This window comes from Polyodon spathula, chromosome 9, assembly GCF_017654505.1.
Source record: "Polyodon spathula isolate WHYD16114869_AA chromosome 9, ASM1765450v1, whole genome shotgun sequence".
Lineage (NCBI taxonomy): Eukaryota > Metazoa > Chordata > Actinopteri > Acipenseriformes > Polyodontidae > Polyodon > Polyodon spathula.
The window spans coordinates 15,161,075-15,184,060 of NC_054542.1; the positions used below are offsets into that span (position 1 = coordinate 15,161,075).

Here is a 22,986-nt window from a genome sequence, read left to right on the forward strand (position 1 = left end):
GAAGAGCAAAATTACTGTGGACAACAGGAATGATCAATTAGCTTCCATTATCATACACCAAGGACAGGGTGTTATTTCAGGACACTATGTGTCTCTTATTGCTGTGGGTGCTACTGGAAAATGGACGCATACAAATGATGCACTCACAGTCAAACCACGGCCAAGAATTGCAAAGGATATGGACATGACCTTTTATCAAGAGATCGAATGCTTTACAAATGCCTTACACTGGCCTAACTTCATAATACCTAAATGTGTTAGTACACTACCCTTTAGCACTGACATGCATATGTACCTTTTTAACCACTCATAACATTGTTGTTTTGTATCTACATAAATATCAATACCTATCAAAACAGACATATTGTTTTCACCACTCATGGATGTACATTTTGTGGCAATGTTGCCCCACCCCTGTTTGTATTTCTGTGTTATATGTTGATGGTGACGTGTTAATGTTGGGGTATTGAACAATTACAACCCCATAACATCATATGGTAGATATGTGCACTCATAGGGGTTATACCCAAATGATATTTGCTCACAAGATTCACTTACAGGGTATAAACATAATAAAGTGCACGTCCAAATTGCACAAATTATAATTCTCGTGCCTCTTTAACGTGTCTCGAATTAAGTATTAAGTGTACGTCAACATGGCTCTGAATAACTTACTAACCTTATATTTATAAGATTAGCGTTTTGTAATGACACTAGTACACTAACACCTCAAACGAAAACAACTTTGTATCTATCTATCTAAATTAAGTTGTCCCTTGTTAAAATACATAAGCTTTTACATGACAATTTTGCTGATTCAGAACAGAATTTCTTCTGTTCTATGTATAGCATTTAAATTGCTTTGTTTAGCTCTTATATATATATATATATATATATATATATATATATATATATATATATATATATATATATATATATATATATATATATATATAGTATATAGTCTATGCATATATGGTTGTTGCACCATTAAAAGATGTAACTTACACTTGATCACACGTGTGCTTGCAAGAATAAGTGGAAAACCCATTTGTCACTGTTGTTCCATAATTCGCCACAGTGGCGAAGGCTTTGAAAAATGTACTTGTGTAGATTGCCAGCACTTTCAACACGTGCTGGTAGATAAATCAATAGACAGTTTAATTTGATTTCATTTTTGCCCAATGAAAGCTCTTTAACTTGATCACGTAATGGGAAGGTGACGCAGTCATGGTTTCAAACATACCCTCTGGTCCCGAAAGAACATTTTCACAGACGGCAAGCCAGAAACACTCAGCTTCAAGATCACAACTTTGATGTGTTGAAATATTTTTGGAAACAGTAACATAGTGGATTCAAAAGGAGGAATAATTTAATAAAATAATAAACATATTTATTATTTTAAAAAGGATTTATTGAGTTTTAATGTCAGAATCAGTGTAGTATTACTGTTAGTAGTCTCAGGTGAAAGAACACGGTAAAAAAAAAAAAGTTTTTTCAAACAATCTTTTTACAATCCTACTAATATTATTAATCACATTAGTATAACTTTTTTGTAACTAGAGCTGCGGCTGGTCAAGGGGGGCATTCATATTAACATACACTAACAGCACCGTCTTCTGGCACAATTTTGCTTATTCCCTATTCAGAATTTAGGAAATTTATAATGACATTTTTTCACGTGGGACCAGGTTTGGCATTTATTAAATGGGAATCAGAGTTGTAGTGCAATTTAAATATTACATGTATATGAATTGTAAATGGTAGGGTCTGCCATTTAAATATATAAAACACATGTCTTTTTGCCTTGTTGAAACAGTATGTGTATAACCTGTTTACAGTACTGTTAAGTGGCTAAAGTTTTTCCAGTGTGGCTAAAAAATGTTAAGTTACTTTAACCACAGTGGCTAACTAAGTATAAGTAGTTATGGTATAATAGTAATAAAGATCTGCAACTGTGTTGGTTGAGCTGTGTATCAGGGGCGCACCCAGGATCTCTCATCCATCAACAGTTGGGAAAGTGCTAATATGGAGTTCAGTGAAGTTCAGTCTCGTTGCCATGTCTCACACATTACACGCACTAAACTAAAGAAGATGCTGTCACAGCCAACCCATTGCCAATTTCTCATATAAAGGAATAATCAGCAATGTTTCACAGGATTATTATTATTTTTTGGCCATTACGCAAACTGAAAACACAGCGTAGAGGCCTGATTACAGCGTCATTTTTCCAGGTAACAATGTAACGGCCAGTTACACTCAACAGCGCTGGCGAGAACCCTGTATACTGAAACCTCATACGCTAGACTGTGAAATCCCATACACTAGAGTGAAGCCTCATACACTACATACTGAAATCTCATACGCTGAATACTGAAACCTCATACACTATAGAGTGAAGCCTCATACACTACATTGTGAAATCCCATACACTATAGAGTGAAGCCTCATACACTACATTGTGAAATCCCATACACTATAGAGTGAAACCTCATACACTACATTGTGAAATCCCATACACTATAGAGTGAAACCTCATACACTACATTGTGAAATCCCATACACTATAGAGTTAAATCCCATACACTACCTCAAACACTACATTGAGAAATTGCATATCATACAATCAGAGGTCTCCAAGCCTGGCAGAGCCCCTAACCAGCAGGTTTTCTAGGTCTCTTACATCATCAACAGCTAAAGATCTGGAACAGCTGTTAATCTTGACTAATTAAGACAATAATTGGTTCAATTAGATAACAAAGATTGGTTGAAACGAAAACCAGAAGCCCCAGTAACTCTCCAGGACCAGGATTGGAGACCCCTGAGCTACATAATAAAAAAAAAAGATTACTTTATTTGTGTCTTTGTTTGAAATTCATGTTAACACGTGTGATTAATTTAAAATGCTTAACGTCGTTAATTTTTTGTCGCAATTAACGCATTTTCTTTTTTGAGCCCTAGAACCATCCATAGTTCAAATACAACTCCACGCTCTCGCGCTTGTTTGTCAGCCGAATGCTTGAATGTAGATATAGCTTTGCTGACAAAGCAAGCGTGAACGATGGAGAAGGCTGCTAAAGGGCTTTTAAACGGCCAGTTTTATTACAAAACCCTTACAGATGGGTCTTTGGATAAAAGCAAAGTTATTTGCAGCTACTGTAAGCGTGAATTTGTGTATCACCAAAGTACAATCGAGTCTGAAGTATCATTTACAAGCAAAACACAGAGTTGACGCCGGCAGCAGTAGTGAGAGGGCTAGCAAAGCAGGATAGCAGCAGCCTACTCTTTTAGAGTTTGCGTGCAGGAGGCAAATGGACAAGTCAAAGAGCAACAAGCTAACAAACGCAATAGCGAAGTGGATAGCTGCAGCTTGCAGGCCAATTAGAGTTGTGGAAGATGACGGCCTCAGGGACACCATTCGGACTGTATCAAACGAGTCAACATATGAATTACAATCGAGAGCCACCATCGTTACGAGGATACATGAGGTGTACGAAAACGAGAGGGCTAAGAAAGTGGAGGAGTTGAAAAATACACAGGCTGTTGCCCTCACTGGAGACCACTGGACATCGATGAGTAAGCACAACTTCCTTGGGTTACATCGACGACAATTGGAAACTGCATTCACACGCTTTGACCGTCATGAAAACAGAAGAGGCACTATGCTGAAACATGCGCTGAGCATTTCATGGATGTAGCAAAGCACACGTGTGTTCTAACTTCAAAAACATCGCTCAGAGGAAGAAGGCCTACTTTAACATTGGGGGCATGAAAAGCTGTAAATTACAGTGAACATTGGTTCTAAAATAAAAGCTATAAAAATTTCTAATACAGATTATTTTGTGTTTCTTTCCCCTTACAATAAAACACAGTATGCCTTTAACATAATGCACTCCTTTTTAAATGGAAAATTGTTTATTTAGGGCCAAATTTGAGCACATTCAAAAATCGCGATTAACTACAGAAAAAAAAAAATATATATTATATATATATATATATATATATATATATATATATATATATATATATATATATACATATACACAGCTCTGGAAAAAATTAAGAGACCACTACAAAATTATCAGTTTCTCTGGTTTTACTATTTATAGGTATGTGTTTGGGTAAAATTAACATTTTTGTTTTATTCTATAAACTCCTGACAACATTTCTCCCAAATTCCAAATAAAAATATTGTCATTTAGAGCATTTATTTGCAGAAAATGACAACTGGTCAAAATAACAAAAAAGATGCAGTGTTGTCAGACCTCGAATAATGCAAAGAAAATAAGTTCAGATTCATTTTTAAACAACACAATACTAATGCTTAAACTTATGAAGAGTTCAGAAATCAATATTTGATGGAATAACCCTGATTTTCAAGCACAGCTTTCATGCGTCGTCCATCTTCCTCTTGATCACATTCCAGAGGTTTTCAGTGGGGTTCAGGTCTGGAGATTGGGCTGGCCATGACAGGGTCTTGATCTGGTGATCCTCCATCCACACCTTGATTGACCTGGCTGTGTGGCATGGAACATTGTCCTGCTGGAAAAACCAGTCCTCACAGTTGGGGAACATTGTCAGAGCAGAAGGAAGCAAGTTTTCTTCTAGGACAACCTTGTACTTGGCTTGATTCATGCATCCTTCACAAAGACAAATCTGCCCGATTCCAGCCTTGCTGAAGCACCCCCAGATGAGTCCAATTTTCAGCTTTGCCCAACACCTGGTCGTCTAATGGTTAGACGGAGACCTGGAGAGGCCTACAAGCCACAGTGTCTCGCACCCACTGTGAAATGTGGTGGAAGATCGGTGATGATCTGGGGGTGCTTCAAAAAGGCTGGAATCGGGCAGCTTTGGCATGAATCAAGCCAAGTACAAGGTTGTCCTGGAAGAAAACTTGCTTTCTTCTGCTCTGACAATGTTCCCCAACTCTGAGGATTGGTTTTTCCAGCAGGACAATGTTCCATGCCACACAGCCAGGTCAATCAAGGTGTGGATGGAGGACCACCAGATCAAGACCCTGTCATGGCCAGCCCAATCTCCAGACCTGAACCCCACTGAAAACCTCTGGAATGTGATCAAGAGGAAGACGGACGGTCACAAGCCATCAAACAAAGCCGAGCTGCTTGAATTTTTGCGCCAGGAGTGGCATAAAGTCACCCAACATCAATGTGAAAGACTGGTTGAGAGCATGCCAAGACGCATGAAACCTGTGCTTGAAAATCAGGGTTATTCCACCAAATATTGATTTCTGAACTCTTCATAAGTTTAAGCATTAGTATTGTGTTGTTTAAAAATGAATCTGAACTTATTTTCTTTGCATTATTCGAGGTCTGACAACACTGCATCTTTTTTGTTATTTTGACCAGTTGTCATTTTCTGCAATAAATGCTCTAAATGACAATATTTTTATTTGGAATTTGGGAGAAATGTTGTCAGTAGTTTATAGAATAAAACAAAAATGTTCAGTTAACCCAAACACATACCTATAAATAGTAAAACCAGAGAAACTAATAATTTTGTAGTGGTCTCTTAATTTTTTCCAGAGCTGTGTGTGTGTGTGTATATATATGATATATATATATATATATATATATATATATATATATATATATATATATATATATATATATATATATATATATATATATATATACACACACACATACACAGTACTGTGCAAAAGTTTTAGGCAGGTGTGAAAAAATGCTGTAAAGTAAAAATGCTTTCAAAAATAGACATTTTAATAGATTATATTTATCAATTAACTAATAGCAAAGTGAGTGAACAGAAGAAAAATCTAAATCAAATCCATATTTGGTGTGACCACCCTTTGCCTTCAAAACAGCATCAGTTCTTCTAGGTACACTTGCACAAAGTCAGGGATTTTGTAGGCATATAGTCAGGTGTATGATTAAACAATTATACCAAACAGGTGCTAATGATCATCAATTCAATATGTAGGTTGAAACATAACACTATGTAACACAATTTTTGTTCCTGGGTAGTAAGTGTTATTTCCTAATTGCTTATGCCTCAAAAGTATAGAAAATGGCTATTATTCCCCACAAACTTTGCTTTTGTGACTAGTACAGTGATATTTCAAAATATCACTACTTCCTATGGGAAAACGGGCAAATGTGTGTCTTTTCGTTCACATAAAGTCAGAAAAAAACAACATATGAATCCAAATTAACATGTATTTATACTAAAGTAATACAAAAATGTAAATACAGCATAAATCGTAAATCTCGAAAAACTACTCACTTCTAAATCTTTTGTAGTCATTTTTGTATTACTTTAGTATAAATACATGTTAATTTGGATTCATAGGTTTTCCCATTGGAAATTGTGATATTTGGAAATATCACTGTCCTGGTCACAAAAGCAAAGTTTGTGCTGTCTGCAAATTTAACAAGTTTGCTTACTGTACCAGAATCTAAATCATTAATGTAGATTAGCAATAGCAGAGGACCTAATCCTGATCCCTGTGGTACTCCACTGGTTACCTCGCTCCATTTTGAGGTTTCTCCTCTAATCAGTACTTTGTTTCTTACATGTTAACCACTCCCTAATCCATATGCATGCATTTCCTAGAATCCCTACTGCGTTCAGTTTGAGAATTAATCTTTTATGTGGGGCTTTGTCAAAAGCTTTCTGGAAATCTAAATAAACCATGTCATATGCTTTGCAATTATCCATTATCGATGTTGCATCCTCAAAAAAATCGAGCAGGTTAGTTAGACACGATCTCCCTTTCCTAAAACCATGTTGACTGTCTCCCAGGACCCTGTTACCATATAGGTAATTTTCCATTTTGGATCTTATTATAGTTTCCATAAATTTCCATATAATAGAAGTCAGGCTTATTTGTCTGTAGTTACCTGGTTCAGTTTTGATTCCCTTTTTTTGAATCGGTATTACGTTTGCAATACTCCAGTCTGTCGGTACAACCCCTGTGTCAAGACACTGTTGCATGATCTTGGTTAAAGGTTTGTAAATAACTTCTTTCATTTCTTTGAGTACTATTGGGAGGATCTCATCCAGCCCAGGGGATTTGTTTATTTTAAGAGCTCCTAGTCCCTTTAACACTTCTGCCTCAGTTATGCTAAAGTTATTTAAAACTGGATAGGAACAGGTTGACATTTGGGGCATGTTGTCAGTATCCTCCTTTGTAAAATCTTGTGAAAAGTAATCATTTAATATATTTGCTATTTTTTTTTTTTTTTTTTCTTCAGCTATGATTTTGCCATTTGTATCTCTTAGACATTTAACCTCCTCTTTGAATGTTCTCTTGCTGTTATAATATTGGAAAAACTTTTTGGAATTGGTTTTAGCCCCCTCAGCAATGTTTCTGTTTTCTCTCAGAACAGAAAACAGGAAACATTTTTTTACACAGAGAATCGTGAGGATCTGGAACCAACTCCCCAGTAATGTTGTTGAAGCTGACACCCTGGGATCCTTCAAGAAGCTGCTTGATGAGATTCTGGGATCAATAAGCTATTAACAACCATACGAGCAAGATGGGCCGAATGGCCTCCTCTCGTTTGTAAACTTTCTTATGTTCTTATTTTACAAAATACAAAGAACCTAAGACATGCAGACTGTGTTGAGATTTCATATTTCCCTTTAACAAATAAGTTATGACATTTTAGGGTACGTGTACCAGACAAGCTACAATACAAAATATGCTCTGACACACACCTGTTCCAGACTGTCATCCTCAGGTAGGGTCCCCATGTCTCCATTGCTGTTTATAGGGATCTCCATAGTAGCTGCCTTACTCATTATGCCATCCGTCATCATGTGGGTCTGCAGACACAGAAAAAAGTAGGAACTTTGACACAAAGTAGAATTAAGAATGTCAATGAAAAATAACAAAAAGTATGTGTCAATTTATTTTAGACTTTTATTGCACACTATCAATTTTAAGAATTCAAGGATACAAAAAGTAGATTGTGCTTCTTGTGATATAGGGCCTACAAACAATGGAATGACAAACATGTTACTTAATATATGCCCAGATCTGACATCCTTAACGGTCCATTTATTCAGCGCTTGTCAGGCGCGTCAGGTCCAATTTATTTTCACACGTGCTGTTTTAAATATTTCCCTCCCCCGAACCCCAGAGTAAAACAGGTTTAAAAGGCACTACATGGCAAAAGGACATCAGTACTGCATCTCCAGCCAAGCCCCACCCCTCGTTCGCTGTATTTTTCACATACCTCTTCATAGACATGCCTACTGATAAATTCTCTCCTGATCACTTGTTTTATCACCAAACTCCTCAATAATGCAAGTCATTATTCTATTACTATTACAGGGTCCGACATCGGACTGGAAAGGAAAATCATAATATCGGACCTGGTCTGACATAGGACCGCAAATGGTTAATAACACAAGGTCAGAAATTTGGTTACCAAATTCCATCACAACTGGATAAGAGTGACACATATCCCCATATTCTGATATTTGTATAACTTGTGCTAAGGAATGTCAAAACCAAGTTTCACCTTTTTTTCAAAATTGTAATTATTATTTGTTTAATCAACATGTTAACTTAAGTGACGAGATGTGTGGCAGCATTTTAAAATAGTTTCAGATGAGGAAACACTTTGAATCTGAAATGCCACCTAGATTTATGTCAGCAAAAAACTAAAGCTAGAACTCAGGCCCGACACCAGCTCCCAAAAATGTAGGCAAAGTTCTCCATAGTATGCAACTTAATTGTAGCCTGTTACAATAATACATATTTCTCTATGGTAAGGCCACTACACTTGAGTGCAATCAGTATTCAAGGATGTAAATAAAAGCCAGGAAAAAGAGTTTTTTTTCATAGAGGTTACTTGTGTGCGAGTATAAAATCTCTGTACAGCAAAGATCCGTCTCGTCATAGCATCAGCCTCCGACGTATTCCGACACCGTCAAGTTGCTTTCACAGCAAAGGCGTCAATATTAAGAGCTATCAGAGAAGACATTTCCTTAAAGTACAGAATTATATTTGAGTATCTTTTAGCACTAAGCACTGTAACAGAAATACTGTCTCATGACAAATAATTAAGTTCTGTGCCTTGAGGGAAAAAATAGTATACATTATACATTTAATCAGTCTGCCGTTTCGAGTGCTGTTGTCTTTGCTGCACTGAGTATTTTCTTTTCAGTCTTCACTGTTGAAACTTAAGTGCCTTGTATAATTATTAATATAGTTATTTTTCCTTTAATATATTTCGTCTGTAACTCAATTTCTAAACTGCAGTCTGGGTTTGTAGTCTTCACAACCCCCCCAGACTCCAGACCCATTCTTTGAAGAAAATGACACTTTCTGGAAGAATTTACTTAGATTAGTCTGGTGGAAACCCAACTAAACATATGGCTAGTTTGAACAACCTCTAAACAAATGCTGATTTTTATCAGAACTGATGTACCGAGCTTCAAACAGTATTTTTCACACTTAGAACAATAAAAGGATTAAATCACAGACTTAAGGCCTCTACACACCGGATACGATGGAACATGCAAATGTTTCGTACGACATACCGCACCACAACAAAAAAAACCCACAAAAAACGTATTTGATACAAGACGTTAACACTGAAGCGACACGAAAAAAATAGGAATTTTTGCAATTTTGTCACGCAGCAGCCACAGAACTGACCAATGCGGAACCATTTCCCTTGAGTGCCTTCAGTAAACAATGATGGAAGAAAAGCTAATTCTTGCAGTATCACAATACCCACAGCTGTATAATAAAGGACACAAAAATTACAAAGACACAGCAATGAGGGAGAATATGTGGATATAGTGGATATAGCTGGTGTGTTTGATTAATTTATCTTTACTGAAATAAGTCTTTTCAAAAGCTATTATACAGTGTACATGTGTAATAGGACTAACAAATGTGTGCTTTTTTTTCCAGCTGATGATGCAAATCAGATGATGTCAAACAGAGTAAAAACAAAAATTATATTTGTGATTTATTTCTTTATTTATTTGTTTACTTTAAAGTAGCATTTAAATCATAATGAAGTAACTTACAAAAAATAGATGGTGAGTAAGTAGATTCAAGAAAATGCACAGCGTCCTTTTTCTTCAATCAGTTGCCAGGTTTATTGAAATATGCAGGGAGTCTGGTCCCAGGTACAGGACAAACAATACTCAACATTACAATGTTTGCATGACATTAAATACCCTTCTGTATAGATGGTCCACCTCCCCTTTCTCTGACACTTAACCAATGGTCAAGGTAATTGAATTTATTGTGTGAGTGTTAATGTGTGTGTGTCTGTGTGTGTAGTCTAGTGTAACAACCTCTGAACTCAGTGCATTCTTCACACTCCTGGAGACAAAAGGTCCATACATCTGCCTTTTGTTATCTCCTTGCGACCCCCTTTGATGCCAGTGGGATTATCTCTTTTGATCTCTCTGAAGTCTTTAGAGCCTGGCCCCTTCTGGTCCACAGCACTGTTATCTCGTTAGCTTGCAGTCAATGCTGGGCAAGAAACTTGTAGACGCAATGTCTCTATCAATTGTAAGCAGTACATGCAATTTGAACCAAACAGTCTGCTATCTGCAATATTAGTCTCTTTTCAGAAAAAGAACACCAGTATAGCTCTGCCAGTCCACATGCGTAGCAAACTGCTAATCAATTCTCAATCCATGTTTTCCAACAATGTTGACACTTTTCTTGCTTTTGTTACTAATCACCTGGATACTTCACATTGATCTGTGTGTTATTACATTTCAGAGTTATACAAAAAGGCCTTTTTCAGGGAACAAGTAATGGGTTAACAACTTACAGCTGTTCTGCAGCAATGGAAGTAAATTAAGCCTTGAAAGTTTATGCTAACAATTCCTACAGGTGTCCAAACTTCTGTTGATTACTTACAAACCCTCTGTCTGTATAAAAGCATTGTTGGAACAGACTGTTACTACACCTTCTTAAGCATTATTTGGACAGTATTTTACTGTAGGAAGTAGTATATTGCTATCATAATAATAATGACAGTCAACAGCTTGCGTGATAGGCGGCTCACAGGACAACAGCTTCAAGCACAGCTTAACACTGGTCGAAGTAAGCAAGTCTCAGTTTCAACTGTGAAGAGAAGACTTCGAGCTACAGGTTTGACAGTAAGAAAGCCATTGCTAAGATGACAAAATAAGAAAAAGAGGCTTGCCTGCGCCATGAAGCACCGCCAGTGGACTACTGAAGACTGGAAGAAGGTCTTATGAACTCTTCAGTTCATCACGCAGGGTTTTTGTACGCCGTCGAGTAGGCAAAAGGATGGTTCCTTAGTGAGTAACACCACAAACATGGAGGAGGAAGCGTGATGGTCTGGGGCTCTTTTGCTGGATCCAGAGTCGGCGACCTGTACAGAGTGAGTGGCACCCTGAACCAAAACGGCTACCACAGCATTTTGCAGCGCCATGCAATACCCTCTGGTGTACACCTAGTTGGTCAGGGGTTCATCCTACAGCAAGATAATGACCCAAAACATACCTCCAGGCTATGTCAGAACTACCTTAGAAGAAAAGATGATGGTAGGCTTCAAATCATGGAATAGCCAGCACAGTCTCCAGACTTAAACCCTATCGAGCTGGTTTGGGATGAACTGGACAGAAGGGTGAAAACAAAGCAACCTTCAATTGCAACACATTTGTGGGAACTTCTGTAACAGTGTTGGGAAGAACTTTCTGAACAACAGCACTGTCCGGAGCACCACTGCACTATCGTCATGAAGTACCGTTGTTTTCATTGTTGTGTATAGTCGGGGATTTATTATTTGACGGTCACCAGACCTGGATTACAAATAAAAGCACTTTTCCACTGGATATCGTTGTCTGCCTGTCACTCCTGCATCGCATCACCACTACACCTATTCCCCTCCACCAGCCATTTCAGAACACGGGACTATGGACCGCAACGCGCTGGCGGAGCTGCTGCAGGCGCTGGAGAGCAGACGCGACGCAGAGGAGAGAAGGAGGGAGGAGTGCTACACGGCGCTCATTGAACGGGTAGGGCTGGCCGTTGCTGCAGCGACGACCCCTACCACAACACCGTTGATGTCGCCCACGAAGGCACGGGCGATGAAGATGTCGGCGGAGGATGACCCGGAGGCGTATTTGGTGGCGTTCGAGCGGTTGGCTACCGTGGGGGCTTGGCCGCGGGAGTTCTGGGCCAGGCAGTTGGGACCCTGCCTGATCGGGGGGGCTCAGGCAGCCTACCAAGCTATGAGCGACCATCACGCCACCAAGTACGACCTGGTCAAGCAGGCTATCCTCCGCCACCTGAATATCACTACAGAGACCCACCGGGCGCGGTTTAGGGAGTACCGGACAGCCCCGGAGACACGCCCCAGGGTGGTTGCAGAGCAGTTGTGCGACCACATGGTGCATTGGCTGACCCCGGGAAGAAGACCGCCCAGCAGATGGGGGAAGCCATTGTAATAGAGCAGTTCTGCCATGTGGTCGGCGCCAAAACCCAGGCGTGGATACGGCGCCACAACCCCGACACCCTGGAGGAGGCTGTCAAACTGGCGGAAGACTTCGAGGACTCCCTGACTTCTGCCCGGGTCAGAATCCTGTCCGCCCCTGCACTTCGGAGCAGCCGACCTCTCCCTCCCTCTCCTCCAACACCACCACCCCACTCGCTCCCGGGACCCAGACCTCCTAGAGCACCGACCCCATTGGGCCCCCTTGCCTTCCCCCCTTGGAGACCAAGGTTGGCCCCCAGCTGGGGTAGAAGTGTTGCCCCTGCCCCGTTGCCCTACCAGCAGCGGGACAGATATCTGACCTATGCCCCCTCTGTCCCCCAACTCTGTTTTAGGTGTAACCAGCCAGGACATAGGGCCAGGTCATGCCCCGCTGCCATGGAGTGTGACGTGGCTGCGTGCAACTGGACACCTGGAACGGGTAAGCAGGGGGAAAACGGTTGGGAGGGGCCCTGTCTGATTGACGTGGTTTTAGGGAATGTGAAAACCCACGCGTTAGTGGACACAGGGTGTGAGCAAACCTTGATTAGGACAGCTCACTTGGGCGGTGTGTCGTGGTGGCCACAAGGTCAGGTGGCCATCTCCTGTATCCATGGAGACACGGCGGCATACCCCACCCTAAAAGTATATTTATTGGTAGGACTGATAAAACGTCACCTTGTAGTCGGGGTGGCGGAAAGGTTGCCGCACCCAGTTATTCTGGGCCGAGACTGGCCAAAATTCAAAGAATTAATGCAAATAATGGCAGTCTCAGCCACACACGTAAACGTGGCAGAAAAAAAAAAAAAGGAACGGATTGGTGATGTGTTTCCTTTTCACCCTGAAATGTTTTCCCCTCTTTTCCATCCTAGAAAAACAAATAAAGAGAGACGGACCACGAAATGGGAGGGAGCGTCTTTGAGACAAGGCTGGGGTCTGGTGGGAGAGTGCTGTAATGGTAACAAACGCCAGTCAAAGGGAGTGGGAACGCAGTGCGACCGAGAGGGCGAGGTTACTGGACCGACTAGGGCAGAGGTTATTCCAGCCCCTCTCAATGTACCGGACCCGTGGTACTCAAGCGCGGACCTAGGGTGGGGCCAACAGAACGACCCGTCACTGGTGCACGCTTGGGGGCAGGTCCGGTCCATTGAAGGTAAGGATGTTGATGGCGCTGGGGCGCTAGTATATCCACATTTCAGTATAAAGGGGCAATTACTGTATAGAGTAAATCTAGCCGCGGGCACAGGACAGCCTGTAACACAATTGTTGGTTCCCCCGTCTTGTCGGACCGAGGTCATGAGGCTGGCGCATGATATCCCTTTTGCGGGGCACCTCGGAGCCGAGAAGATGAGCGAACGAATATTGGCTCGGTCTTCATACTGATGTGTCGAAATATGTAGCCACATGTCCAGACTGCCAGCGAGTAGCGCCGGGTCGAGTGCGTCCCGCCCCTTTGGTCCCACTGACGGTTATTTCCACTCCCTTCGAGCGTATTGCAATGGACATAATGGGCCCTTTGCTACCTTCTGACTCTGGGTATACGCATATATTAGTAGTGGTGGATTACGCAACGCGATACCCAGAGGCAGTTCCATTGAGGTCCACTAGTGCAGCTGCAATAGCCACCGAGTTAGCGCAGATTATGGCTAGAGTAGGGATCCCCAAGGAGATTTTGACTGAACACGGAACCAATTTCTTGTCCAATACGTTACAGCAGGTGTACAAAATACTGAAAATACGTCCCATCAGGACGTCCGTTTATCATCCACAATCGGACAATTTGGTTGAACGCTTTAATCAGACTTTAAAGTCGATGCTGAGGCGATTCGTAACACAGGAGCAGAAACATTGGGCATCGCTTCTTCCCTACCTCCTTTTTGCGGTGAGAGAAGTGCCGCAGAGTTCAACAGGGTTCTCCCCCTTTGAACTCCTGTACGGCCGGCAGCCTTGCGGCATTCTCGAACTGCTGAGGGAGGGGTGGGAGGAGCACAAAGGCTTGTCTAAAAATGTAGTGAAGTATGTGCTCCTACTACGAGATCGTCTGGATTTGGTCAGTCGTTTGGCCCAAGACAACCTCAGATCGGCTCAGCACCAACAACAGCAGCATTACAACAAAAATGCACGAATTCGAACCTTTCGACGAGGGGACAAGGTAATGCTGCTACTTCCCTCATCAGAATCGAAACTGTGTGCTAAATGTCAATTTGTTAAAGCCCTGGCAGGCAAGGGAGGTCTTATTTATAGCCCCAGGCAATATGGAGGATGATTTAAGTCCCTCTCCAAAGACCCCGAGCACAAGAGCGATTTCTATGGGGGAACAATTGCTTCCAGATCAGCAAAGAGAGCTACGTAAGCTTATTGAGGAGTTCAGCTATGTTTTTTCTGACATGCCCGGCAGAACAAACTTAGTTGAATATGACATTATCTCTCCACCAGGTGTCACAGTGCGAGAGAGACCGTACCGGATCCCCGAAAGTCGACGAAGTGGCGTTCGCAAAGAGGTATGGGATATGCTCGAGCTTGGGGGTGATTGAACCTTCCAGGAGCGAGTGGTGCAGTCCGATCGTCACAGTGGCTAAGAAAGACGGCACCAACCGCTTCTGCGTGGATTTCAGAAAGGTGAACGCTATTGCTAAGTTCGATGCATATCCCATGCCTCGGGTCGACGAACTTTTAGACAGACTGGGAAAAGCGAGGTTTATTTCCACTCTGGACCTGACGAAGGGATACTGGCAAATCCCTTTAACCCGCAGCTCCAGAGAGAAAACCGCATTTTCAACACCAGAAGGGCTGTTTCACTTTAAAACCATGCCATCTGGGCTACATGGTGCGCCCGCTGCCTTTCAGAGACTGATGGACCAGGTTTTATGCCCACATCATGAATATGCAGCAGCGCATATTGATGACGTGGTGATATACAGCTCCACCTGGCGAGAGCATTTGGCTAGGGTTGCAGCCGTTCTTCAGTCTGTAAGGGCAGCCTGGCTGACAGCTAACTTGAGGAAATGTGCGTTTGCCAAAACAGAGACTCAAAATTTGGGATTTTTAATGGGGAATGGAAGGGTGAGACCTGTGGTCACCAAAATCCAGGCTTTGGTTGATGCAGCGATCCCCAAAACCAAGACTCAGGTGAGGTCACTACTGGGCTTAGCCGGTTATTACCGCCGCTTCATCCCCGAGTACGCCACAGTGGTTAACCCGTTAGTCGACCTCACCAAAAAGAGTGCTCCAAATTTAATTAAATGGTCAGCTGAGTGTCAGGGGGCATTTGATACTATTAAGCGTACACTTTGCCAGGCCCCCACTCTTATCACACCAGATTTCACCAAGAGATTCATCCTCCACACCGACGCATCGGATGTAGGTTTGGGTGCAGTCTTGTCCCAGAAAGTAGCTGGAGTAGAACACCCGATATTATACCTCAGTAAAAAAATGTTACCTAGGGAATGTAACTACTCTGTAGTCGAAAAAGAGTGTTTAGCCATTAAATGGGCTACTCACTCTTTACGATACTACCTGCTGGGACACTCATTTGATCTGGTCACAGACCACGCCCCACTCAAGTGGTTAAGCACAATGAAGGACAGCAATGCCCGGATAACTCGGTGGTATCTGGCATTGCAGCCCTTCATGTACCACATGGTACACCGTGTGGGGAAAGACCACCAAAATGCGGATTATTTTTCCCAGGAGGTGGGAGTAATGGGGAAGGTAGATTTAGCCGAGTGTTCCTTCGGCTCCACTCTGAGCGGTGGGATATGTGACGGAAAGATGAGTTCTGGTGATGAATCTTCCTCCCGACCTGTGAGGGCGCTAAAGAACGAGAGAAGAAGTATCTGGAAGGGCTGGCCTGACAGTTCGTTTCCGGGTCAGGGAAGTGGGTCAGCCTGGAAAGAAGCGCGACTCTCTTGTAAGACCGTATTGATTTGAAAGGTAAACGAGAGGCAGCTGCAAGTAATAAGGCAGCTGCAAACGTTTACCTAGATATCATGCGGGATTACATATAGGGGCCAGGGTAACGCTGATCTTTTCCTTCGTTTGGGTTAAACAGCGGGAGAGAAAATGATTGAGAGAGGAGCTCTCAGTGGAAAGGATTTACGTGTTGTGTGTTTATTTTTGTCTGTGAGTCATTGTCTGTCTTTTTGTCACACTATTAGACAGTTAACGCACACCTCCGGAGCTGTCGAAAGAAGAGCCCTATCCGGAGCACCACTGCACAGAGCACAAACCTGTGCACACCAAGCACCTGCACGTCTGCACGCACCCAGGACTGGTGACCACGTGTTTGTTTTTGTTCGGGACTGTGCCCAGTTTTGTTATCCCCGCACTTTACACATTGTTGTGCATAGTCGGGGATTTATTATTTGATGGTCACCAGACCTGGATTACAAATAAAAGCACTTTTCCACTGGCTATAGTTGTCTGCCTGTCATTCCTGCATCGCATCACCGCTACACCTATTCCCCTCCACCAGCTACTTTGCCACACATACCGGCAGCCATTTTCAAAGAAACGTCATTAGCTTCCTGAGGAATTCAAAAGAGAGGCTTTTACAATTTCAGCGTTTGTAACAAACAGTAGCAGCTTGGGCAGATCAGAAATGCTGATCAGACCTCCTTACAAATTGGGAGAAAAATCACGACTGGAAATGAGAAGCAGCACATACTGTAATGCTCTGTGTGATAGCAGACAGCCGCAAACTGCCTCCATAGGCATAACTGAGGTTGTATTTTTGTAAATGCATATTTATGTGATGTTTTATTTTTTAAATAAAATTTGGGCTATGTCTTAAATTAGAAGGAATACGGTACTTTTTAATGTTCCCCAGTGTTCTGAAAATAATTACACATATTCTAAGACGCTACTGCAAAAAATATTTTTTTTGTATATTGTTCTAGGAAGAGTCAAATACAGCCAAAAAACCATCGTCCTTTGAGATTTTGGCAACCGCCTAATATGTATTAATGAAAAGGAAAAGCAATTTATTACAGAAACTGAAAATAACTAGCTGCCTAATAATAAAAAAAAAAAAAAAAACATTAGTCAAGACTTATGTAAACAAAGTTAGTCAAGACTTATGCTATAACTAAGCGATGTAAGAATGTACGCATAGCTGGTGCAACCCAGCCAAGTTGTGACTATTACGTCATTTTAGGCAGGAGTTTGGGGGCTTGCCCCGTGTGGCAGGAAATGACGTTAAGATGACGTCAAGTCAGAAGGCGGAAGAACAAAGGTGGGTAGCTGCAGTTAAAAAGACGCGGTGCACACCGTTTTATTTCAACACAAAAATAAATAAAATATTTAAAGAAAAGAACACTTGCTCCCAGAGCACAAAAAAATAAATAAACACTAAGGTCAGGCTGGGCACTCATCTTCATTGATCCTTTACGATTCTGTTAAAGATCTCCGCTCGCTCTCGAGAGCAGAGAGCAGAGAGCAGAGAGCTGCAGGTATTTATACAGGTGACCATCTCCCATTAGCAATAAATTAATCACATAATTACTTGTCGAGATGGCCATCTTCTGCACAAGTTTTTATTGTGGAAGGGGCTTCCAAAAACATACACAAAATAAGACAGGGACGGAGGGGGGAACCCTGTTCTAAAACAAATAAATAATTTTAAATAGCAGGGCTTTCCTACTGCCCTGCTACACCTCGATAGACACTGTAACTTATACATAAGTGCCTCTGTGATTTCTCATGGCTGGCTACGGCCCTGATTTCAATGACCGTTGCTGTTTTTGTAATCCCAAAACACCAACGCTAAAAAATGAACATACAATAGGCAGATAATTATTAGGTTTGCTCAAATTCTTACACCAAAAAAGCAGCTCCCTGCGTTATGAAACGATTAGGAGATATAACACAATAGTGAACAAAACACAATCTTGAAGTGCATCGATTTCGTTTTTATTTTGGTATAATACATTCTCACTACGTAGTTGTGCTTTTTAACTAGTAAAGCGTGTGCTTCCACAAAATGGGTTAGAATGTGTAGTATGCTTGAAAACAGCACATCGTTTTTTTGTTTTTTTTCCTGAAAGAGTAATTTCAAGAACTGTGAACTTTATACAGTCTGTCACCGTTGTTTGTACAGGTTTTGTAACAACAGTTACAAGAAATAATTTTGATGAGCTTGTAATTAAAACAAAACACAAAATCAGTGTTTTCTGAGTGATTCTCACCTGTGAACATCTTGACAACTTTTTAAATGTTTAACTTTAGAGTCTTTTTCAAAGCTCTTTTCAGAATGTCTGCTCTGTGCATGAATAGCATAACGATTATTGTCCACATTGTCAAACAGGTAACACAGCAATAACGACCCATTTTACCGCTATTCCTGCAGCGATTTAGAGGGCAGATCTCAAAAACCAGTGCACTAGACCGGACATTTTGTAAGAGCTTTGAAACAGACTTTAAAGTTAGAAGTGTAAAGTTGTCAGGATGTTAACAATGAAAAGAAAAATTACAGGTATGTTATTTAAACATTATACAACACATGGGAACGTAGGCCTATATGTTATATTTTTTTGAATCCTGCTACTGACTCGTTAATTTAAGTGCATAGTATTGCTCTATTGTTGGATACTAGAATGGGTAACTATAAATGTGTAAACAATGACGCTATTATTATGTATTCACTTGGCTGCTACCTTTATCCAAGGAAACATTTTAATAGCAATTTTACGCCCCAGCGCAACTAGGTCCGCATTTCTGTCTTGGTTACTCCCGCAACTTACTGATTCAGTTCTATATATTTAAAATACATATATGATAAGGATTTACAATGCTGGATTACACACGAGGCAATTCAAAACAAAATAAAACACTGGATTACAATTAATGAAAAGTGTGAACTCGAACGGGAAGTCATTTATAAAATATTCTTATTTTGAATATAAATATCTTACATTTAATTAGAACTCAAATACATATTTTATCAAATAATTTAAATCACAACATTCTGTCTACAGATATTCAGTGTACACTTATTGTTAGTGCCGATTGGTACCAACTAAGATATCTGTAATGATGACTGGATTACCTCTAAAAACTGTTGGTCGACAATCCAGGGTGATTGATTCCCCAGAGCTATTAAATGCTCCAACAAAATCCAGCTGGGCAGCAGAATAGGTTGATGGACAAATAGCTAAATTTCTCTGAAGAGAACAAATGAAAATACTGTACTGCATTTTTTTTCTTTTTTTCAAGCACACATTTGAATAGTATTTGATGGTTTTACCATTTGGTTTGGGTGATTTGTACATTGCCAATCAGCAGTAAGCATTAAGCTAAGAAAACGTCAGCTTAATGATAATTAAAAGTAGTACTAAACATTGATAAGGGATGCTGTTAAAATAGTATTGAAGATAATAAAAAGGGGGTTTAATACCTAATACTGGGATCCATTATTTATTTAAAGGTGTTTTTTATTATTATTTTAAATTCAATACAATGTATGCATATATTCAACACATATTCAAGCTTTAAACAACGTAAAGGCTGTTGCAACAGACTTCTCTCTTTGAAACTCATAAATGCAGCACCGACAAATACATAGCAAAGACCCATGACCACCCATAATTTAGGAGCGATGGCCTGGTTCAGAAAAAAGAAGAATATAAACACTTACACATCATGTTCCCTACACTGCAGTAAAGTGGCACCATGTTACCGTACCAATGAAGTATCATTTAATAACAACACCGTATATTAAAAGGGCTTAACCTGAAGAGACACTTTAAAAAACAGTGTGTTGACAGAGCCATCTAGGTAAGAGAATTCTAGGACTGGACACAACTTGCAAAAAAACCAAACGCCACGTCATCATAATTGGGCTCCACATCGCAGAGGTCTCAAACTAGGAACTCCCGGTGAGAGGGGATTTCAGGGTCAAGGAGCACCAAGATAACAAAGCCACTGTATAGTACTAGTTCACGGATGTGATTCCATTGATTGCCCGTGACAAAATATGTGAAAGTCTTTTCTGCAAAACATTTAATACTAGCACACGAAAGAAACGACTTAACTGAAAATATATCATCGATGTTCTGCCGAATCAAAATTGTCAAGGCCCGTTGTTTCCCGGAGTAGATATCGCTTCTACCAGCAGCAGCTCTGGCCAAAACGTACCTGCTGTAGGGCCTTAATGAAACCCACACTACAAAACCCTTAGAATAAACCCTTTAAATAACAAATGCCAGTTACAATGGCACAACTTGAACTTCTGTATTACGTTTTCAAGAATGTTGGAACTGTCGAAGAAGAAATATGTTTAAAAAAAAAAAAAAAAAAAAACCATGACACAGAAATATCTGTAAATTGGAACACAAGCCTCTTTAGATTACCATAACTGTATTTCCACACAACAAAAAAGTGATTTGGAGTTAAATACCACATAGTGTGAAATCACATTCACACACATAGTATTTCACATAATTTTCCAAAATAAATTATTTATGATATACGCACAGTAGGATCAGGTAAATAACGATGCAAAATTAAACTAGGAAAACACCTTGAGGTCAAAAATGTACGGATCACAATCCTTTAGTGGTGTTGCTGCAAGTCTAACAATTCCGTAGTGACTTGGTGAGGTAGCAGGTGCAAAACACCACGAATAAATATGCATTGCTGAATGAGAAGGACAGTGATGCTTATCATGTAGCCTGTAATAGCATACATAAGAAGTTATTTAAATTGACCATATACAACAGCTGATACAAGAACAGCCATGTAAATCATTATATACAGTATAAGCAACGCATAGCTAATGAACATTTTTAATTAATCCACACCACCTCTCCTGATCTAACGCGGTCTGACATTCTGAAATGCATCTACTAAACCGACCACAATATTAATTTATTATTATTATTTAATTCCATATTGATACAAAATCAGTATCAGCACTGCACTTAACTGTTACAGTTTGCAAAAATAACAACAACCGTACCGTGTGTTCTCTCTGTATGTCGATCTGCAGCTTCCCCTATCTAATGGTTGATATTTTGTATTATAACTGCAAAAAATAACAGCATATGTTTCTAAATAATATTGTTCGTCTTTCAGTACATTATTATCTACAAACCCCCCTCTCCGCCTCCAGCTTCTTGTGCTCAGCCCCTTCCTGGAGACGCAGAGCGGAACTGACGGCACCCACAGACAAAATTCCATTTACTCCGCCTCCCCCGCGCCGAGCAAGTAAACTAAGCTCACTTTGTCATTGTTTCTTTGACCCACTATCATGGGAACTGTTTGATTTGAGTGACCTTGAGACCCTTGAAAATATTAACTCAAACGTTTGTATTTCTTTTTTAAGCATGTTACGTGTTTGCAGATAGAGCATCATTGTAAATTTGAAGGACACGCTGTTTAATTGCATACATGTTGTACAATTTAAGCAAGCTTTTTACTTAAGTTTTACTGGTGCCAGAGCCATTTCAGATTTCACTGGAATATTTATTGTGATTATTTCATATATATATATATATATATATATGATATATATATATATAATATATATATATATATATATATATATATATATATATATATTATCATACAATAACAAAATGACCAACACGTGACAAACATGCAATGTGTAACTACCCAATGTGCAAATGTGGCGTGCACACCCAGTACCAAATAAAGCCTTAATTTTAAGCTTATACATAAGTTCAGAACACTCTGGAGATAATATAGTCAGATATTACTGATCCCACATCCTTGATATATCAATCTTGTAGTCTTAATATAGATATCAGTCACACAGTTTGATACATTGTGCACTATTAATAGAGATTAATAATTTTGTTTTATAAAAAAAAAATACTTACCCCTGAAATGATTATTGTTTTTGTAAACTTCTTATCATATTCCCAATTGAAGCATTTGTGTTCATCAATGCAAGCTCCCCTCCCATGTGTAAGTAATGTTTTTTTTTTTTTTTTTTAAATGTACATAATGTTGGCTGTAAAATTAAGCAATTGCTGTATTAGTTTTGTTATTGCCTTGTAATGCATGTTTTGCTTATCAATACTAACTATTCTGCAGTAACACGGGGCAGTGAGGTCCCAGTACCACTTCGTTTGAGAACCGTTGCTATAGAGAGTGTTTGTTGCCTGGTTTAAAAAGTTCTCTATGACAGGACATGTTTTTTTGTTTTGTTTGTTTCAGATGAGAGTCAAGGTCATTAGGCTACAAATACAGTTTTTATTAGATTTACAAATAATTTCTAAAACATCCATTTAAGAGAATTATATAAATAATCAGATTGTTTAAGACAATTATTTTTTTCTTTTCACTTCTGTGTTTTTTTTTTTTATTTAAAAAATAAACAAAACATGCAGAAGCTTTACACATGGATTGTCTACAAGTAGAGTTAACAGACTTTGATGGGAGAAACAGTAACTGGTCATTGTCAGATATCTTTTTTAAATTAACTTGTAACTCTAACTTTACCAATTGATAGGGACACAAACAGTATAATAAAGTAACCTGGGTTCGAACTTCCCGTACC

The 22,986-nt window shown here is 40.0% G+C and overlaps 1 protein-coding gene across 3 annotated transcripts in view; it reads right to left on the bottom strand.

Moving 5' to 3' along the window:
• The window catches only part of LOC121320425 (arfaptin-2-like), a 66,424-nt gene extending 44,827 nt beyond the window's left edge, over positions 1-21,597 (bottom strand). For all 3 annotated transcript variants that reach the window (XM_041258750.1, XM_041258751.1, XM_041258749.1), the window contains exons 1-2: positions 21,421-21,597; positions 7,702-7,809 (exon numbers count right to left, since the gene is read on the bottom strand). In XM_041258750.1, coding sequence (XP_041114684.1) covers positions 7,702-7,803 — 102 coding nt within the window. In that variant the 5' untranslated portion in view covers positions 7,804-7,809; positions 21,421-21,597. The remainder of the gene's footprint in view (positions 1-7,701; positions 7,810-21,420) is intronic.
• Between the last annotated feature and the right edge of the window lie 1,389 nt (positions 21,598-22,986).